Source organism: Brassica rapa, chromosome A09 (assembly GCF_000309985.2).
Source record: "Brassica rapa cultivar Chiifu-401-42 chromosome A09, CAAS_Brap_v3.01, whole genome shotgun sequence".
NCBI classification, from domain to species: domain Eukaryota; kingdom Viridiplantae; phylum Streptophyta; class Magnoliopsida; order Brassicales; family Brassicaceae; genus Brassica; species Brassica rapa.
The window spans coordinates 5,317,830-5,339,871 of record NC_024803.2 but is presented as its reverse complement, the minus strand read 5'-3'; the positions used below and the strand labels follow the sequence as shown (position 1 = coordinate 5,339,871).

General features: G+C 34.5%; 4 protein-coding genes, 1 non-coding gene and 1 pseudogene across 5 annotated transcripts; 3 read left to right on the top strand and 3 right to left on the bottom strand.

Moving 5' to 3' along the window:
• The first annotated feature begins 34 nt into the window (after positions 1–34).
• On the top strand, positions 35–7,619 carry LOC103837714 (precursor of CEP6). Its single transcript, XM_033280210.1, has one exon. It carries the CDS (start codon positions 5,452–5,454, stop codon positions 5,749–5,751), a length of 300 nt encoding a protein of 99 aa, XP_033136101.1. The 5' UTR covers positions 35–5,451; the 3' UTR covers positions 5,752–7,619.
• On the bottom strand, positions 6,715–6,785 carry TRNAG-GCC. Its single transcript has one exon. It is a non-coding gene; the product is annotated as a tRNA-Gly (tRNA).
• A 2,338-nt stretch (positions 7,620–9,957) lies between the features above and the next one.
• On the top strand, positions 9,958–11,514 carry LOC108869625 (F-box/kelch-repeat protein At5g51250; the record flags this gene model as incomplete). The annotated part of the gene is made up of 1 exon (XM_033280708.1): positions 9,958–11,514. A coding segment is annotated over one exon (711 nt), but the record flags the coding sequence as incomplete, so codon positions are not given.
• Positions 11,383–14,306, bottom strand: LOC103837715 (zinc finger CCCH domain-containing protein 62). Its single transcript, XM_009114088.3, has 8 exons — positions 13,587–14,306; positions 13,333–13,505; positions 13,089–13,209; positions 12,942–13,003; positions 12,738–12,874; positions 12,545–12,643; positions 12,324–12,438; positions 11,383–12,252 (listed from the first exon to the last, which is right to left on the bottom strand). The coding sequence occupies exons 1-8, from the start codon at positions 13,706–13,708 to the stop codon at positions 11,567–11,569; spliced, it is 1,515 nt and encodes a 504-aa protein (XP_009112336.2). The 5' UTR covers positions 13,709–14,306; the 3' UTR covers positions 11,383–11,566.
• A 278-nt stretch (positions 14,307–14,584) lies between these two features.
• On the bottom strand, positions 14,585–15,994 carry LOC103837717 (annotated as a pseudogene).
• A 458-nt stretch (positions 15,995–16,452) lies between these two features.
• LOC103837718 (LOB domain-containing protein 36) lies at positions 16,453–21,873 on the top strand. Its single transcript, XM_033280205.1, has one exon. The coding sequence runs from the start codon at positions 19,871–19,873 to the stop codon at positions 21,053–21,055; it is 1,185 nt and encodes a 394-aa protein (XP_033136096.1). The 5' UTR covers positions 16,453–19,870; the 3' UTR covers positions 21,056–21,873.
• Positions 21,874–22,042: the final 169 nt, after the last annotated feature.

Sequence of the window (22,042 nt, the reverse complement as noted above, 5' to 3'; positions counted from 1 at the left end):
TTTATTTACCGCTATGTAATAAAATAGCAAGCTCTAAAAAAAATAATTTAATTTAAAGTAAAAACAATCTCTCTAATAAACCGGTAGAATAGACAGTATAATGGTATGACCAAATAGTTTGATACAAAAAAAATTGCAAACGTGTGTGCTTGTGATGGACTAAATCTAACCACTAATTTCTTTTTCATCTAAGTTTATCATCAAAGTGGAATGGAATGCAAAGCTGGTAGGTTACAAATCTCCAAAAGTATAAACTGAGAATGTGCGACTGAATGTCATTTATAGAGTAAAAATCTAATTACCAATCAAGTAAACACATATTTTCACTTATTTCCTCTAGTCACTATTCCAGTGGAGTAAAATGAAGACACATACATTAGAGTAAACACAATTTACTCCTGTTTTTGTTCTTTCCTATTTTAATTTTTCTTCTCTTTTTTTCACCTATTTATTTTCTTGCCATTTATTCCAAAATAACCAATCACACCTTGAAAAGAAGAAGAGCAACGCCAAAACAAAGAAAGATATACAATTCGACACAACAACAACAAGCGACTGGATTATCCATCTGCGAATGCAAGGAGGAAAATACCATACATAACCATAGGCATACCTTTGCACCTTAAACATTTGAAATAAAATAAGTCAGACTCTTGTCTCTTTGGGCCTATAATCGAAATATATAAATAAAATATCCACAGAAAGTCTGTAGAGCAATCGAAATTTGATCTGATATGTTATTGGGCTTCTCTAACCCAATTAAGTAACAAGCCTACATATATTCATACAATTTTCATCTGCAGGGAGAGGTACAAATATTTAAAATATTAAGTGAAAACACAATAAATAGTAGACAAATGTATTTAACATTCGGTGCAAAAAGTGCAAAATGATACATATATACAAGATATGCATAAACGCAAAAAAAAAAGGAAAAGGAAAAGGAAAAAGAAGAGTGAATGGCCGCTAGGGCTTTGATTCGGAGTTAACTTTAATAGTTGTAAAGCTAGAGCTTCGGCTGTCTTTTGAATTATAATCTTGAGGTTTATTCTTATTCGTGTAATTAATATAGCAAATAAACTCAAGAATATTGACCTCTTTCAAAAAAGAAAACAAGAATATTTTCTTGTGATCGGAGACTGTGGTAGGCCGGCCCTTCACAGGACTTCCCTGCGTGTGGGAACCAACACAAAAGTCATCCTTTTCACTTTTCAACATGTAATGATATATGGCTGCAGGCGCACTTTTCATACATAGCACGAATATTCAGAAGTGTGGGATATTCCGACTGTCAAGTGTATAGCACGAGATACACATAGACTGTGATCGGTAAATATTAGAATAAATAGGAGTAAATAAATTAGAGTAAGTGGGAAGAAAATTTATGGGGTAAATAATAAAAGAAAAAGTAAATCACATCGAGCGTTAAGTGATTTACTCCTGAATAAACCATAAGAAAAATGATAAAAGAAATTTCACCCGATTGATTTAACCTTAGGAGTATAAATGTATATTTAACTCTTTAATAAAATATTTTGGTCATTTTGATCCTTATAGTTTATAAACGTTTTTAGTGCTATCTTAGGGTATCTGTCAGACATTAAATTATTTTTAATTTTTCATCAAAATATATATGATTGTCATTTCCTTAAACTTTTTGGAGACTGATGTATTGTAAATATTTTTATTTTATTTTTTCACTATAATCACTATTAATAGATAAAAATAATAAATAAATCTTTGAAGTAACTGAATAATTTCTTTCTGATTATAGAAAATTTGATCTTTTATATGATTAATATTTAATTATGCATCTTTTAAGTATACAAAAAATTACTTGATTAATATTTAATTATGCATCTTTCTGTTTCTTTTTTTAGTTTAATGATTAAATTTATTCATTTCGAATAACAGTACAATATATATATGTGAATTGTCTTTTTATTATAAAATAAAAAATTTCTTGTGGTCAATTTTATTATAATTAATTTATAATCAGTTATCTAATCTAGTAAATAAACATAATTATTTTTAAAAATATCAATGACTTTAACCATTTTAACTTTTAGTGTTATAAGCTCATCAATAATATTTTCCTTGCAAATAATAATATGTAAGGTTTATCTAAGTCAAATATTTATTTCTAACAAAAATTCATTATCCCTTGTTATCTACATGTATAGCGTCTTATCAAACGAAACTGGATGTATATCAAATTACAGATTAAAAAGGATACATTTCCGCTCGATATTTCATGTCCATATAAACGTTAAAAATAAAACATCAATTCAAACTTTAATTCTGGTTTGTATTATAGCTTTTTAAGTTTATATTATAGCTTCCAAAAAGGTAAATTAAAAATCCTTTCTTCAAAAAAGGGTTAACTAAATTCGTGAGCTTTGATGTTTTCATGTTTCATAAAATGATTTATAGTATAGACTATAAACTACTTATATCGAAATCAACTGAATATGAGCGAACACTCTTGACTCCAGAGTTGGGTCTATACTTATTTGGTAATATAATAAAGACACTTATCAGAAAACTATATTATAGTGACAAACGACAAAGTAAGGATGAGTGGTAGGGAAGAGTTAGTGGTTAAGTTTTTTTCTGTGCGGTTAAGGTGATGGCGATGGTACCTTTGACTTGATTCTCCTCACTCATCGATGAACTAACTTTAGCTCTCGTTCGTTTTTAATACTTATCGTTCGTTTTTAAACACCTAGCGTTCTTTGACACAAAAAAAAAAAAAAAACACCTAGTGTTCATGATAAAATATGCGCTGTAATTTATGGTATTATTGTAGTAACAAGTATGGCGGCGTTGTCGGGCTCATTATAAGTTCAAATGATGATAGCTTAAAATTCGATGGACATAAATACATAATAAAGGACAACAAGTGTCGATATAAAGACATCATGCCCACATTATATTTAATCGTAGGAGGTGTTTTTAAAATGAATTTTAGTCATATATCTTTATATATATTTGATTTGCTAAAAAGAATTTAGTGATATTGATTCAAACGATTATGTTTTTGACAAGTTTTAGATAAAAGTTTGACACCGACTTTGAGAAAATATCCCACACTGAAAATCTAAATGTGAGTTAAGTAATATATAAGAGATTTGGATTACTCCACTAACTGTCAATTGGTTTTAAGATGGAAATCTAAAAAAATTGTCATAGTATTAAAGCGGACCCAACATCCTGACTCAGTAATCCGGCTCGGACAGCGGCCCGATCAATCCACTAACTAATGACCCAAAAAAGGGTTTAATTCTTCCGAAATTGCCTAAAAAAAGAGCATTGTTAATATATAAGAGACTTGAGCCACTCTACTTACTAATTGGTTTTATTCTGAAAACCTAAAAAAACTTGTTATTAGTAAAAGAAAAAACTTACCTTGGAACGAATAATAGTCCATTTTGTTTGATTAGATCATTTTTTTTACAAAAGAATTGACTTATATATTGTTTTTTTTTTATCAAAGACTTATATGTTGTTTTAGAGTTTGATTTTCCAGACTGGAATTACACGTTTCATATGATAGACATTTTAAAACTATATACAGAAGTCTAAAAACATCTGTTTAGAAAAAAATGATTTTTTAAGAAACTCGACGGCTTATTCCCTACGTCGGGATTTTGTTTGCCTTTAATATTTCACTCCACCAATTTTTATCTTACTTTGTTTACGCGTCTTCCTCTAGACAGAAACAACTGGTCCAAGAGCTTTGTAAGAAAACAACAGCATCAAGATGTGACTATCTAACGTCACAGGTTCACAAACCTTTTCTCCCCAAATAAGAACATTACGTACAAACACAAAGAAAATATACACTTGTGCGTACTGAAAATCAATTAGATTCGTCTAGAGAAAGTAGCAAATGTCTGTTGTATTTATTCAAATCTTGGAGTGTTTACTTCAGTCACAGAATAATTATATCACATAACGGTTCTAGAAGGCAACTTAAAACTAAGAAAACATATAGGTATATATAACGATTACATTTACTTTTTGCCGTACGAAGAATACTTCTATAAATATGACCTGATTGTAACCAATATTTCTTGGTAGTGGAGAATGGAGGAGATCTTGTATTTGTTAGTGGGGGGTCCAACTGTTATAATACTCTTTAGGAGTCAAGAATATGATCATATTGTAAAGGAATCCCAAGACTTGCAATTTCGCAGTATATATATATAGCCAACATTTATCATAACATATTTTAACATAAAGTTTTTAAGACCATTGTTTTTATTTTACTGGAGAAATAAAGATATAAAACTAGTCAAGTCTCTTAAAAAAGTGAACTCAGGGAAAATTTAAGAAAGAGATACATTCCAATTTCCAACAACGGTGAACATATACTTTCGTTTATTCAGTATTTATTTATAAAAATATCAACAAGATTTATTTCAAAATTTGTAAGATTCATTTTAAAAGATAAAGTATATATAAAGCTTTTGTATTATTGTATATTTTATCTATACACGGAGATGACCAGATGGGAGAGGGTCCTTCTAACATCAGTGTCTTTCTAGGGTTAGGGAAGGGCGGCTTTTGTGGAATTTAATTAGCCTTTGGAAACTTATAGTATTAATGTAAAGTACAACAAAAAGTATATATAACATCATTTTTGAATACACAAAGAGTATATTTCATTTAAAACTAATTAATCATCACGTTTATGCTTACAATTACATATTTGCTATTTTCTCTCTCTCAGTTTCAACTTCTTAAAATGTATTACTCCATGGCCAAAATCTTCTTCTTTTTTTGATAAATCTTATCGGCTGATCCGGTCAGCTTCGGGAGGAATACATTTAGTGCTACAGAGTGGACTCGCTACCACACCAAAATCTTAAATAGCATTAACCATATTCGTCACCAGCTTTTATTTATTCCCACCGGAAAAACTAACAAGTATGATTTGGTATATTCAGCAATGGAGCACTATGAGAGATTCAGAACCTCTGTTGAAAATTACACGCTTAGATTGTGTCGTATAAATATATCTTTGATTTTTTCTAATAAATAACAGTTAAACATTAAAATTATGAATGTAAAGTTGATTTATATTTCATGATGATCGGAACAGACGTTTCTGATATTATATATCAACCTTAAAATATACCAATGGACCATTTGAAATCCTTCTTTCAGCTTGGCTATATGCCGTCCATAGAGTGTCGATTATAGCATATGTTTAATACTAAATTATCCCTTTGTGTTATAGTTCTCCTATTATTTTGGAAATTGATACACGAACGGTCCAAATTAAACCACTGTGCTCTTGTTCAACTTCCACTCACTTACGCTTATAAAGCGATCTCTCTTTCGAAGTAACTTAAAAACATAACCCAAAGTCTTGTGGTCTCAACTCTCTTCTCTCGACTCTCATAACCCTATAGAAACCAATACCCCGCACAGAAAAAGGTTAACATGAAAATTTCAATTTATATCGTTCTTACCATTCTCTTCATTTCGATGGTATGTTATAAAATACCATACACTGAGGCAAGGCAGTTGCGAGAAACCGACAGTGCAGATCGTGATCATCATTTCACAGCCGGTAGCACTGATGATTTTGGGCCTACTTATCCGGGTAATAGTCCGGGTATTGGTCATAAATTGAAGGAGAATAATGAAATAGTCGACGCGTTTAAAGATGACTTCAAGCCTATGACACCAGGACATAGTCTCGGCTCTGGATATGTTGTCAACAATGGGCCTAAGGCGTAGAAAATGTTCTAATAGTTGAGCAAACTTCTTCGTTGATTTTACTAAATTAATATGTATTTTATATTACTGCATTAAGTAAGTTTAATTTATTGTATGTATGTAGTTATGATATGTCATTTGTAAGTTTGGTTGATCAAGAGTTACCCTAGTTTATTAATAAGGTTAAACTACGTACGATTTGTGTTTAATTCATTTCAAACTTTAATTTCTTGCATGAGTTTGCATGTTAATATATAGCAGACACTTCGTAGTGAGTTGCTTACTACTTGCCACCATGTGAAAAAGTAGAATTTGAGAGCACATGAAGAAAGCTTTTGAGATCTTTTAGATTTAAATATTTTTAAGAAGATATCTTATACTACACTTTGGGATTTTCTTTAAAAATGATTAAAAGTGGTTGGTGATGCAAAAATAAGGTTTAAAGATTTCCTAATTAGGGACAAGGAAAATGACTTAATTGAGTTCTATTAGTTAGTACAACTAAATAGTTAATATAGTGCATTAAAAATCAATAAGAAGAAATATTATTTTTCCTTTTCATGCTCTGTCTAGTTGAAGTTGAAATGGTACAACATAGATATAGAAAATGATGTAATAAGATAACTAATGATTCTTTTTTGTTGTAATGAGAAATTGGGAATGGTGAATAATACACTTTTTCAACATCTTTTTTTGTTTATTAAAAACTACAAAAATATTCAAGGCAATTGTGTTGTTCAATGGTGATTGGTGAAGAAAATACATAAGCCCTTCAAATATATATATATTATATTTGGTAAGAAAGGGCAAAGAGACTAGAACAACCACTTTTCACTTGTCAGCATATAATTTTATTCAGTCTTAGACAAAAACTTTATAGGCTATATATGCCCACGGAGTAGAAACAGTCGCACAACCAAAACTTAGCTTTTTTGCATTCAACAGTATAAAATTTACATGTTCGAAACTTCGAAGCAAAAGATATGCACCAGCCGGGAATCGAACCCGGGTCTGTACCGTGGCAGGGTACTATTCTACCACTAGACCACTGGTGCTCTGTGAAATATGTACATTTAACATTTTATAATTCCTATATTTTGTTTTGGGCATGCATATTCATACGTTAATGTTCTATAGCAATGCCATTCTTGCAAATTCGCATATGAGCTCCACTGAAGGAATCTTCCCAGAAGATTGGAATTTATAAATAAACTCCTAATTATTTTCCATGTGTCTTTATATTAATTATTTTAAATGAATAATTTATTGTCTTTGTTTGTTGGAGGTACACATGCATGGTCCAACTAGTCATTTGTCTTCTCCATAAATAGCCATCTCAGAGTTGAAGTCATTCATACATACATTCAAATCTTACCGAACAGTCTTCATACATATATATTTCCTAACCTTTTTATTCATTTCGTGTAATCTAGAAATTATAACTATCTCTAATTATTATTGCTATGGCTAAATGCAGTTTGACTACCATGGTTTTACTACTAGTAGTGCTGATTCTCATCCAAGAATCTCAGATCGTTGACGCTCGACCTCTGAAATATTTGGGGATCTCTAGTATCCCGAAGAAAACTGGTGATCGCGGTTTGAATATTTCAAGCAAGTTAGAGACAGAAGATCATTCCTTGGATGCGTTCCGGCCTACCAAACCCGGGAATAGTCCAGGAATCGGTCACTAGCTATATGTTGGTGTGACTAAATAAGATGCAAGGGTTTTCTTTAGGCATTTAATTGTGACAGTAAGATGTCGTTGTGAGTGCATCATGTATTTTCTGGGGTTTATATGTATTCCTCGTTGTGTTTCCGTGATGTGTGATCCATCACGCTTGTACTTTAATATCGAACCGCTTTGTGTTATGCTACTTTATTCTCTCCTTCTTCGTTTGTCTAATACAGTTTTCTTCCTACAGTGACATATATTGCCACATTATGATTGACTGTGCACACCAATTTTGATTATTTTGCCTTCCGTTTCCATGCACAAGTAACACCGAGCTTATATATGTTGTTCGTAAACAAGAGAGTGCATGATTATGTCGGAAGGTTCTTTAACTTTTTTGCTCCGTGGTTTTTATTACACATAATTAATGGTCCGACAATTCCGCAGTTACACCTGAAGACAGGTATTTCATAACTGATACGAACTGAATCAGTCGCTTACACATCCATATCGACACATCCGTATCGGTCGTATTTTTACCAGTATAGCTCAGATGTTAAACGAAGTTTCTTTTTCGACGTTCGAACATCGGCATCTTTTCACCAACCATGGACTTTACATTTATTAAAAAAGATTATATTAAATGAAGCATGTAAATCATATTTGACAAAGACGTCCGAGGTAAGCTTAAAGCGGAAACTATATGGTGGATCCATTAATTAGGAGTTGTCTTAGAGCATGATTAATCGGAGTTCTTAGGGTGGGTGAGTTCTTACCTGAATATAAGAAACTGTCTCTTAACTTTTAACTAAAAAAACTAAAATATTTAAGAGTCGGTTCTTAGTTTCTTTAGTTAAAAATTAAAAAACGGTTTTTCATATTCCACTAAGAACCCACCCTAAAAAACCTCCATTAATCATGGTCTTAATAACATAAACAAGCAGTTACACCCTGATATTTCTGCTTTGTGTTAGGTCTCTGATATAAATAAAATTAAAATTAGGTTTCAAGAGAAGAGAGAATGTAAAAAGTATCCTGTTACTTGTAAGAAGAAAATTTATACATTTTAACAAATGAGTGGACTTTGTAGAATTTACTTTTACTATTAAAGAAACAAAAAAGCATATATTATTTTTACTATGCAAGAAGAACGTCAGCTTGTTCTAAAAGAATCTGTTAGCTCAAAAATGTTGAATTTGATAGGAATTATTGTGGATTTATCTAGGCAATTCGACAACTAAATTTTACTGGTTTCTATCAGTGTTATAGCCGTGTGTCACTTCAGAAAAAAATCGAAGAATGTTTTGGACAAGTATTAAAATAAGCTAAAGTCCGAGAATAATATTTTGTTCTTAATCATGATGGTGGGGCTGACCAAAGATTATGCTGGTCTCTAGATCTTTAAATTAACGGTTGAGGCTGATTTGAAAGCTAAGAGCCAACTAACCTATTTTCCAAATTTGGTTTAATACTTGATTAATGAATAGAGGTCACAACTCACAAGCTATAGTGGCCTTAGGGCATATGGAATAGAGGCAAAAGACAGTCTGTTCTTATACTATTATAAAGATTTTTTCTTTCATTGTACCGTAGTATATTTGAGAATTATAAAAGGTGTAGCTCTTGAGAAGTTTGAAGGGTGGCTTGAAGCTAGGTTATTATAGATTTTTTTTGTTAAATGATATAATAAGCACCAAATGGTCTTTATGCACTTAGCCTTTTAATTTAGGTCTTACAGATACTGTTTATAAGATTGCAAAGTGAGAGAACGTAGAAGCTTGGTTTTGGTGAAGATGAGTCTGGTTAACGATCCTCAGAACTAGTTAGCAGACTCTCATACCAGGTTTGAAAGTTTCTGCAACCAATGGGGCTAATGAAGAATTTTTAATAAAAACTAAAACGTAATGGTAGATAATTATTTTTTTTGGCAAAAGAGAATAGGAATAATATGAAGTTTTCTTTCCCACAAAAACTAAGATCCATGGTAATGAAAATCATAGAAAATTATCACCAACCTAATTAAGTGGGCTTAAATCTACATGGTGGATCAATTTATTGTGTTTTTATTTTATTTTTATTGTTTATATATATGCTTATAATATATATGCCTAACTATTTTGTTCATCCCCAAATAGATACATAAAAACTAATTTTTAACTTTTGTTTGTCCTCCTTCCATTTGCTCCATAAATAATGAAATCTTCTAGTGAAAAGAAAAAGAACCAGTGAAATATGAAATGCGCCATACATATGAAATGATGGCTGCACGACTGGTATTGTTGTTGGTAAATGAACTTGCAAAACAAAACTGAAGAGCAGAACAAAACGCATACTAAAAGTTTTTCTTGATCACAAAGCTAATAATTGTTGCGGACGGTCTTGGATCCTCAAGAGTGAGTTAATGCAAGAACCACAGTCGTGATATACGTAATAGAAGCTTGAGAAAGGGATAGTTAAGACTTAAGAGCATCATTTGTATTGGCCTTATTTCAAATAATGAAAACTTGTGGCCGAGGAAAAGAAAAAGAGTGTTAACCTAATTGTTTCTTCTTCTTCTTCCTAAATACTGGAGAAGAGATGGAGAGGTATCGAGGAAGGGGAAGACAACGGCTACTGCCGATAATGTGCTATTGCTGCCATCGTCTCCGTCACTTCCATATGATTTGGTACTGATGATCGTGGCACGCGTTCCAAGAGTGTACTACCGGACTCTGTCACTAGTCTCCAAGAGCTTTCGATCGATGGTGGCTTCACCTGAGCTTTACAAGGTCAGGTCAGTCTTGGGCCTCACGGAGAGGAGTTGTCTCTATGTGTGCTTGAGGTTCGGGTTGAGTTCTTCTTCTTGTAAGTGGTACACCCTCTCCTCCAAGAGTATTGGCGGCGGCTATGTTTTGGCTCGAGTCCTAATGCCCAATGACGATTATCCTGATGTGGTGGGTTCGATTTATTCAGATCTTGTGGCTGTTGGTTCTGATATATACAACATTGCCACCCATCTACGAGGAGGGGTCTCGATTCTTGATTGCATTTCTAACACGTGGCGTAAGGCTCCAAGCATGCCAGTGGAGCTGGAGTCACTTTCTGCTGAGGTCCTTGATCGAAAGATATATGTACTAGGACGAAGCTATCATCATCAAGATGGTTCCTGGAAGAACTGGCTCCATATATATTCAACACAAATACGCAAACTTGGGATCTCCCTTGCTGTGGATTGGACCTGGCCTGTCACACTTTTGTCATTGACGGAAAGCTCCACGGGGTAAATTATTTTGCTATTTTTATTTTGGAATGACTTTTTCAAATTCTAATCGGCAATTTTATTTTTAAGTTTCTATGGTCCTTGTACTCTCTTTACATGATCATGGTCCTACTACTCTTACATCATGAAAGTTTACAGAGCAGTTCTACTACTCTAATGTTGAAGTCAACAATAATGAAATACGCTTGATCAACTCTAACGTTAAAGTTACAGGATCTTGCTTCTTAATATAAGTTGAAGTTCGGTTGCACATGTCTACATCGCTTATGAAATGCAAGAGAAGAAATCACTTTCAACAAATCGCCCTGAAAACGATTGCTTCCTTGTCTTCATTGGTAAATGTTGTACAGTTTATAATGAAGATTTTATTATACATAACGTTGAATAAAGTTGTACAGTTTATATATGCATAGTACGTAGCAGATATATACTATCTTCTAATATGAAGTTATGAACAATCGTATTTTTATTGCTTGCATAGAGGCATGCTTTACTATTTCTTTACTGCTTTTTACACAGAACAGAAACTAACTGTAACCTCTCTTTTTTTGTGAAAATAAGAATGGCATATGAAATGATGACTCGACTGGTATTGTTGCTCGTAAATGAACTTGCAAAAGAAAAAGTGAACAAAACTCATAATAAAAGTAATATTCTTGAAATGCACCATACATATGAAATACTAACTTAATGGAAGGTATTCAAAAAAAAAAAAAGCTTGAGAAAGGCATGATCGATCAATCAAGAGAATTATGATCCGATGGAACTTTCAGGATTACAGAGAAGACCCAAGAAGTGACTGTTTCCTATGGCCTTGAAACCAGATTTAATTAAAAAAAAGAAAAAGGAAGGTGCAAATTCAATTCAAGTTTACTTGCAAACGAGACCAGTACCAATGAGTGTTACCACCGATGATTTGGTCTGTAAGTGTCCCTACTCTGCTTGTGTGTGTCTCCTTCTCTTATCATGTGACTTTCTCCATGGTTGTTAAGGTTTGAATGGTAGGTATGGCTGTTGTATGGTCTGTGAGGCGCCTCACTCTGCCTGTATAAGTTTCCTTGTCTTCTGTGGCTTATTGTCATATCCGAGAAGTGATCCAAGTCCCTCACCCCGTAGCTGTAGCCACTGTTCGAGCTTGCATGGTTCTGGTATGGCCTCCTCTGGTGCGTAACAGGCATAGCGTGTGGGTTGAAAGATGCTTGTCCCTGCAAAGCATTAGAAGTAGGTCTTCCGTTGAAGAAAGCCAGTGGTGGTCTTTGGATTGATTGGTTTTGTTGTGGACGAGGAAGATGTGAATGGGGGACATTGAAAGGAGCATATGGCCGAGGAAGATGTGACTGAGGGACACTAAAAGGAGCGTATGGACGAGGAGCATATGTAAGAGGAGCACGTGGTGGAGGACCGTGGGGTCGAGGAGCATATGTATGGGAGTGGAAAGGGGGATTTATATTCCTCAACTGGGTTGGATTCTTATGACCCCCTTGTGAAGCAACAAGTGAGTGACTAGACCTCTGAGTTTGATTCTCATTTTTTCTTGTCTTTACTTGACAAGGCTTCTTCACATGACCAGGCTTTTGAAGTCTTCCATCTGATTACAAACACAGAAGGATCACTAAAACAAAACCTCTAGTGTATAAAAAAACAGAAGAAGCAGCTCACCTTTCATTACATAGCCTAACTTTATTTTCCTTTCTCTCATAACTTTTCTTGCTGCAGCACCACGGCTATGCTTTTCAGAAAGAACTTTTACTCTGTCGTCTTCATTAGCCCATCGCTAGAATAAGCAAATATAGAGCAACCAACCCGTAAGCATATGCAATTGGCAAGACTCATGACTGAAGAAAAAAATGACAAAAACATTTTGCAAGACACTCACTCACCTGCCTCATGGTCATTAACCTATAAAGATTCCGTCCTTTCACTAGTAAAGGGTACAAGGGAGGCAATTTCTGCATCCCCTCGCACCAAAGCACTTCAATCTTTGGTAAAACACACAAATGAGATAGGTCAGTTTATCAGTCTAAAGCAGGGGCAACTGCATAAAAATGGATCAAGGATGATCAATAAACTTACAGTGAAAGTGTGTTGCTGTTTAACAGTACCGTAGCTTTCTTTAACAACCTGGCCAGCGACAGTTCTCCTCCCCATAACCTTCCCACTCCCTTTCACCTTCTGTGTGAACAAAACAGTGTCTCCTTTGCAGACATCACCTGCACCAAATTCTTGTGAACACTAACAGAGTAAAATAATTGAATATTATCCAAAACAAGATTTTACCTTTACAGTTGATAGGAAAAGATGAAATTGGATAAAGTGATTCTCCACTCCCATCTTTAATCCTGGGGAATCATCAAATCAAATCAAATAGGATGAATGATAATACATTTTTCCACAAGGACCAGAGAGAAAGGCAAAGAAAGAAACCTCCAATGCTCAAGAATCCTCTCAACAAAAACTGGTTTTGTACCAGATAATCTGAGACCATGCTTTCTCAGGTACGCTTTGCATTCAGTTACATTTAGAGATTTCATCAAATCACTCCCCGCTACAACAATACAACCAGAGTTTTAAAAATCAGAAACATTCAAGTTTCTTTAGCATCAAAGATGCAAAACAAAAAAAAAATCAATCATATAGCGATAACAGTGTTTAGATCCGATCTATAAACCTGTGAGCAGGCGGGTGACTTTGTCACCATCATCATCATCATCATCATCAGCAGCAGCAGCAGCAGCAGCAGCAGCAGCAGCATGGCCTTTTTGGCCGGTTTCGTTATCTATGTCGTACTCCACATCTGAGTCGGTGGTAGTATCATCGTGGTTCCAATCGCTATCTTCCTCACTGAACAGACAACAACCACAATCGATAAAGATATAAGAAAGCTTAGATTAAAATAAGCGAAGGAGCCGTTGGGAAAAATACCTTGAACTCGTATCTGCATCTTCCGTTAGGTCGATCTCTTCCTCGAAACGATTCTGATCAGCGAAATTGTCTTCTTCCTCGTCGGAGCTGCAGAGATCGATGATTACCTTCTCGTCTGACATTTGAGAGATGATTCGATATTTTCAGAGGAATGATTCAAATTCGAAAATGCAAACGGCGCTTTGGGAGTCCTCTTTTATCTTTTATTTATTGGTATTCGCCTAGTGTATATTTTGCATAATAAAAAAAAAAAAGAAAAAAAAAATATTTTGCATAATTGAGCCTATACTTTAAAATATTTACAAGATTTCACCAATTAGTATTTCAATCTAGCTAATCTCAGCTACTATGAAGAGAGAATACGAGTGTTACTTCTTTAATCAGGCTGGGAGGTTACAATTCTTTAAAAGAATTCGGATCTAAATCTAAAAATGTGTACAAATCCTAAAACAAATGTACATAACTCTCTCTCTCTCTTTGAATCCTCTTCTATCGTTCCAACATTGGATATATATTCACAATAGCTTCAAAATGGTATCGTTTTGTTAGTGCAAATTAAACGTGTTATGAAAACATGCATAGTTTAAGTCCGTTGAGAAGGAGACGGTTCACTGTTCAGGAGACGGTTCACGGTTCATAGTTTAGTGCCAACTTTTTACTGTAAATAGACAGGTGTAGAGCCGAGTCCAATCTAAAATCGTACGGTACGTTAACCAATAGAACATATCTGGTCGGTCATAAATTGTAACTAAGACCTTTTTTACGAAACTCCCCCAATAGTTGAGACATTATAGTTAACCGAATACAAAGTTTCGATCGAGAATCAGATTTCGAACAAGTCAGCGGTCAAAGAAAACCAAAGAATACGTAAGCTTAGACAACACAAGACACATGCAACTCTTAGGTCCCAGTTCCCCACTGCTAATGGACCAAGTCGCTGGCTACTATTCCAGTGATAAGCAGTAACATGTAAAAAGATGCATGCATAAACAGAAACATGATTAGGACATTCGAATTGAATTTGGTTTGTTTAGAACACACAAAAGCAGCAAGAGGCTTTAGGGTTCTTTCACTTTAAAAGGTTTATACAAGAACAAAAAAAAAAGAGTTATTCTAAAAATTGCTCTCTTTCCTTGTAATAAAAATGTCACAGATTGGGACATCATTACCTTTCGCCAAGACATCACTATATGCTTAAAACAGCTTCTGGTTCTTTCACCGGGCTTGTGGCTGCAATCTTACACACAGGCAATGTTTCATTCTTGCTCAACAGCTTCAACGATGGATGAAATACAACTTCTTGCATTAACACTCTGTCCCCAATGTCGAGTTTGCTCACCTCTACTTCGATTTTGGATGGCATGTGTTCCACTGGCCCTATAAGTTTCAGACTGCTTCTCATTGACCGTAGACTTCCCCCTGCTCACAGCAACAAACACGCTCAAATATTGAAATTATCAAGATAGGTAAACAGTACATATGAGCCCATCTACATCAAGCAACAGAAACCACAAACATATTGAATAAATATCTCATTTTCTTAATTCGTTTGGACATTGGCACACAAACCTTACTCTAAGATAAAAAAAAAAAGTGAAAGACCTCTCTCTAAACAAGATTTAACTAAAGGCACAAGAAAAGTAATAAAAGCATTATCGAGCAAAGAAACACAAAACTGATGTGCAGATTACTCATCAATCGTAATCAAAAGAGGAAGCATCAAGACCAACACACAATACTCTAGTCCTATCACCGGTTCATAAAGAGTGTTGTTACCTTTCTTGATACCGGGGCAATTATCCAACCATTTGAAAACAAGAGGAACATCAACCTTCAGCTGCTCTCCATCATTGCGAATACTAAATTTAAGTATCTTTCCACTTTCTTCATCTCTATGAATCTAAAATTGAAAATAACCAAATCCATCAGCAGAAACTTTCATTCACAAATCACAATGTTTGTAATCAGAATACCATACCTTGAGGGGAAGTATTTGGCCCGATTCAACTAGCGACGAAGAGCCCTGCCCAGCTCGGATCTGGAGCTTTGAAAGTGCTCGAACAGAAGAACGGGAGACCCACCGAGTCGATAATCGACTTAATCTGCTTCCTATCAGCCGTCAAAAGCTGCTTCCTCGAAACGCCTCGTTTCGAGAAGCGACTGGGGAAAAACCACGGCGGGAATCCGGCCAGTCGTCTGATCACGAGCCGATACTCTCCGGCCAGTGGCCTCGCGTGGTATCGCCTGGATCGTCTCGTCCTGATGCAAACACCGAACCGATCGAACGAATGACGATGCCGAAAGATCAGCCTCCTCCGCCACGGATCTCAGGCCACGCCACCATTTCGCCATCTCTGTTGGTTAGAGTTGGAGTGACGTTACGGCTTTCTCCATCAAACGCAGTGGCAGGGGTTTAAGCTTCGTGGGCTTTCTATGGTATTAGCTAATTTACTATTGGGCTTTAACTTGGCCCATAATGACAATATAGCTTCTATTTTACATATGAAAAGAATTTTTAAATTTTTGATTTTCAATGAATGTTTTGATTTTTATTATAAGGGTTTTGATTGTTTCCAAGATTGAATATATAAAGGTAAATAGATTTTAATTTTAAGAAAAATCTTGTTATCATTCTAAAGATGATATTTGTATTTATTATATTTAAATATAATTAAATCATCTTTGACATATTTAATTGATAAAGAATTTAACTTCTAATAATATAAGATTTTAAATAACTTTCAAATGATTAATAAAACAAATATGATTATTTTTTTAATGAAATCTACTAAAAAAAATTCAAATCATTAATCCAACAAGCCTCCTCAAATTATTAGTGATGAAACACACAACCAATAGAACACTTTAATTCCACCCATTTTCATTTTGCAAAAATATACAGTTTAAAAGTTTTATTATCATTGCTTAGAGTTTCTCAGGAACACTAGCTAGAACCTAATAGCGACTACTAGGAAGCTAGCTAAAACAAAAATTTAACTTCTAATAATATAAGATTTTAAATAACTTTCAAATGATTAATAAAATAAATATGATTATTTTTTAATTAAATCTAATAAAAAAAATTCAGATCATTAATCCAACAAGCCTCCTCAAATTATCAGTGATGAAACACACAACCAATAGAACACTTTAATTCCACCCATTTTCATTTTGCAAAAATATACAGTTCAAAAGTTTTATTATCATTACTTAGAGTTTCTCAGGAACACTAGCTATAACCTAATAGCGACTACTAGGAAGCTAGCAAAAACAAAGATCAGAGAAGAACGTTTTCAAAAAGAGAAAGAGATCATACTAAATCGAGGTACTTTCGTTAGATCGATGATTTGATTCAGTTAATAGTTTGATTGACATGGATTCATACTGATAGGTTTCTTTAAAACAATACTTATCAATAGCACCTGCATGCTCTAGATGCGCAGCTTGTAAGTTCTAAAAGAGTAAATGCACACAAGAATGTGTATTTGAACCATGTTTTCCAGTATATGAAATTTTCATGCGTTCACCAAGTTATGTCGCTAAGAGCAACTTTAATGGTGAGATAGTCACTAAATATCTTATCAATATAATATTATTAAGTTAAGTAAAAATTAAGTTAAGAAATTGTACTAAATTTGTTACCTTTAATGGTAAGAACAACATTAACTGAAAGATGAGGAAGAGTTACTAATTACAATTATATGTTAAAAAAAAGAAAAAGTAAGAGAGAGATGAAGTAAAAGTTTCTCTACACAAAACTTCTAAGAACCTGTTTACAATCTTAACTTGCTTACATGTCATTTATGTATTGGTTTCATTTTCAGGTTTTAATTATAATAATCTAATAAAGTTATACTTAATAAGATATTAATACTTTTTAGTTCAGATACTCAAATTCCTCATTCTCCTGTTACTGATGCTCTGAGTTATCCACTAACTTTCTAATCATTATAATATTATTATTATTTTATTTATTTTATTTTAGTTTAATGTAATTTAGTTTATGAATAATATTTTAAAAACTTATATTAAACTTAAATATAATAAAGGCGTTATAGTACTTTAATAATAAAAAAATAAGCTTCTTAGCTAACTATACTTTATAATTATCTAATAAAGTTATACTTAATAAGATATTAATACTTTTTAGTTCAGATACCCAAATTCCTCATTTTCCCGTTAATGATGCTCTGATATATCCACTAAGTTTCTAATCATTATAATATTATTATTATTTTATTTTATTTTAGTTTAAATTAATTTACTTTATGAAAAATATTTTAAAAACTTATATCAAACTTAAATATAATAAAGGAATTGTACTTTAAATAACACAAATAAACTAAGCTTCTCAGCTAACTACCCTTTCACCTGAGAAAAGATGCCGTTAAATCTCTTGTCTACGAAGCGAAGCTAGAATCCGAGACCCGGTTTACGGGTGCGTCGGTTTAATCTCATTCATTCAACATCAGAATAAATGGCTTCAACAAGATACTGATATCCTCAAAGAACAACTCGGGTCTTATGTTAGTCCTCAAGCTATGCTTTCTACTCTCCAACAACCGCAGCAGACGCAGTTCATGCTCAAACACAGCAGCCGCAATTCATGCTGCAATCGCAAACGCAGCAGACGAGTTTTATGCCGCTATCGCATGAGCAGTTTCCAACGATGATAGGACATGTGTTCAATCGGCAGCAATAGCAAAATCTTTTTGAGGCTCAAGATATAGAAGCAGCTAACAGAGACTGGCAACGTAATGAAATATTTAGAGAGTATGCAGAAAGAGGTGTAGCAGTTGCGGCATCATCAAAACCAACATCAGGATGACTTTGTACCAATCTGATCGGTAACAACAACCGGGTACAATCAGTTAATCTCTAGCTGTACAACCATAACCGGAGTGACCCTCTTTGGATCTTGGTGGTAACTATGTTGCTAGTAGCAGTTTACAGCAGCAGCATCTTGGTGGTACCTCAGGCCCATGTTTTGAGGTCTAATAATGGTTTTGACTCTGTACCGACCGGTTCTGTTACAGCAACCGAATACAATCAGTTAACCTCTAGCGGTACAGCCGGAATGAGGCTCATTCATGCCTACACAACCTTCTCAACCGCTACCGCTTCAAATGCAGGAGGCGCAGCCGAGTTCAGAGAGCGAGGAGAGTACCTAGGAGTACCATTGGTTCATCTCGGTAGTTAGTAGAATATTAATCAAATTTTACATAATTTAATCATCATATCTTTTAATATTTTTGTCTTTTATTTAAAATACAAATAAATATTGTTTAAAAAATCTAAGAAAATCTTTTTAGAATTTATAGTAATAGCAATATAAGCCACTTAAATATATGCATTATAGAATTATATAATACATATAAACTATATTAATTAGTAATCAATTTTGTTATATAAACTAAAATGTTTTAGTATAAGAAGAAAAATCTGCATGTGCGGAATAAGATCTACTAAAAGTTTTAAAATCATTGCTTAAGAGTATATTTGATAATTGAATGATTAGTTAATTGGACATTGGGGTTTCATGTACATAAAGATGGAAGCAAATAAAAAGTGTTTGTATTCGTGGGGCTTACTTTTTTAGTAAATCTGTTTAAGATTTCGTATTAGCATGAGATTATAGGAAAATGCAAAGAAACAAAAGAGATTACAGGAAAAGGACTTATCTCCAGACAAAAACATCAGTTAAATGAAATAATTTAACTTAATCAAAATCAAATGAAATAGTAACAAACCCCAGATAATAATTATTAGATCCGACGGCTGTAGATCTTCCTCTATTGTAATCTCAACGCTTACGGTTTATGGCGTGAATACGCTACTATAAAAGATAGCCTCCATCATAAGAGAACCGAACCCTCCTCTCTTTTTTTTCATTTTCTTCTTCCTGATTTTAACTCTCTTTTGTTAACAATCTTGGAGCATAAGGTAGAGTCCGATGGTAGAGTCAATCGGAGATCAGATCAATAATATGGTTTCACGGATATCCTAAATGAACTTTTTGAAAAAAATAGTATTGAATCGAGGTAAGACTGATGTTTCCTTTCTTTGATCGATGATTTGATTCAGTTAATAGTTCGATTTACATGAACTGATATCATTAGTTTGATTGACATGTATTGATATTGATAGATTGTTCTTTTCTTTCTTATCATTTATGATTATTAGTGTTTGAATCTTTTCGTAGGTATTCTTTGTTATATTCTCAGTGTAGTTTCCATTTACAATCGTGAAACCGAAAGTCATTTTTTCTTCTTTTACAGAAAGATATGGCATCTTCAAACTCTCCATGCTCAGCTTGCAAGTTTCTGAGGAGAAGATGCACACGAGAATGTGTATTTGCACCACATTTTTCAGCGGACCAACCTAACAAGTTCTCATGCGTTCACAAAGCTTTCGGAGCCAGTAACGTCGCTAAGCTTCTCAGCGAACTAACCTTCAACCAAAGAGAAGACGCCGTTACCTCTCTTGTCTACGAAGCCGAAACTAGAATCCAAGACCCCGTTTACGGTTGCGTCGGTTTAATCTCACTCCAACAACAACGGCTCAAACAGATTCAACGCGATACTGATGTCGCCAGGAGAGAACTCGCGACTTACATCGGTCCTCAAGCTATGCTTCCTATTCTCCAACCGCAGCAGACGCATTTGATGCCGCAAACACCACCGCTGCAGCAGTTTGTGCCGGAAACGAAGCAGGCGTATTTCATGCCGGAAACGCAACAGCAAACGCAGCAGCCGCAGCCAGAAACGCAGCAGACGCAGTTCATGCCGCAAACACAGGAGACGCAATTCATGCCGCAAACTGATCAAACGCAATCCATGCCACAAACGCAGCAGATGCAGTTCATGCCCCAAACACAGAAATTCATGCCGCAAACGCAGCGACCGTCTTCGTCTTCAGTGTCTGCGGAGCTGACTCAGCAACAGCATCATGATCTGTTTCCATCGATGGCTATTCCGACTGCACAACTGTATCAGCAACAGTTTTTTGAGTTTCAGCAACTAGAAGCGGTTGCTAGAGAAAAACATAGTGAAATGTTAAGAGCGTATGGGGAAGAAGGCAGTAGCAGTTCACATCAACATCATCAAAACCAACCTGAGGCTCAGGTTTTGAGGTTTAATGATGGTTTTGACTCTGTACCGACTGGTTCTGTTACATCAACCGGGTTTAATCAATTGACGCCCAGTGGTACAACCGTAACCAGCGTGTCACACTCTTTGGCTCTTGGTGGTACCTATGATATTGAGACTCAGTTAACCATGCCTACGCAATCTTCTCAACAGCTGCCGCTTCAAACGCATGATGCTCAGTTGTTCATGTCTACGCAAGCTTCTAAACCGCAACAGCAACATTGTGAGGCTCAGTTATCCATGCCTTCACAATCTTCTCAACCACTACCGCTTCAAACGAAGGAGACGCAGACGAGTTCAGAGAGTGACGAGGGCAGCTAGGAGTACCATTGGTTTATCTCGGTAGTTAGTAAAAAAAAAAGAAGAGAGCAGAGGAAACGGCCTTTAACCTTCTCGCTTACTGAAAAACCTCAAATGTTTTCTCAATTTAAGGTACATTTAGGATCAAAATAGTTTAGGGTTTTGATTTGATGTACTTTATCTGCTTTTTGGTTATTCTTTCCGGTATAGTACAGTTACATTGGCACAGAGGAGCCAAGTTTTGCTTTTATACGACATTTAAAGATAAGAGCCTTTTCATTTGGCTTAAAACTGACTGTTTGTTGGATTCTCTGAACAACAATGCATTGACTCACATCACTTCACCGATTCTTGACCTAGAGTATGATTTGGTAGTAGTTTACGATTTAGTATATTACTAGCTTTCTTCTTCTCTTTCTTCTTCCTAATAGAATATAATTTGTGTAGCTTAATTAAGAAGAGTCTGCGATTTGTTTACACCTTTCTATCTGGAAATTTTTTGAAGTGGTGTTTCATTAGATACACTTTATTCATCCATATATTAGCTTCAATCACATCGTTAAACTTCTTTATATTAATTGAACCAACAACGGCTGAAAACACTTACAATACCATCGAAAAATATGGTCAAACCAATCTAAAACGTTAACTAGCTTTCATTCATTGACCCTTCTGAACATAGCATGTCATATGATCATAAGATGTATATATGTGGATGAGATGTAGATATTTTTACCTGATGGGTCATGAGAGTTGGATACTTAATGTACATGCATGTGCATAAATTAGTATACTAATCTAACCAGTCGGATGCTTAGTATATAGCAATAAAGAGAAGGTGATGAAATTGATGAGCATTGATCATTAAATTAAGCACTGGCCTATGGGTAAGTGCACAATTGACAGGCCATGTTGCTAACACTAGTCACTAGTTGTACCTTTGGTATTTTTCTTTTGACTGAATTATCTTTGGTATTCTTATTAATTTTAATGGCTAGCTCGTGTTGC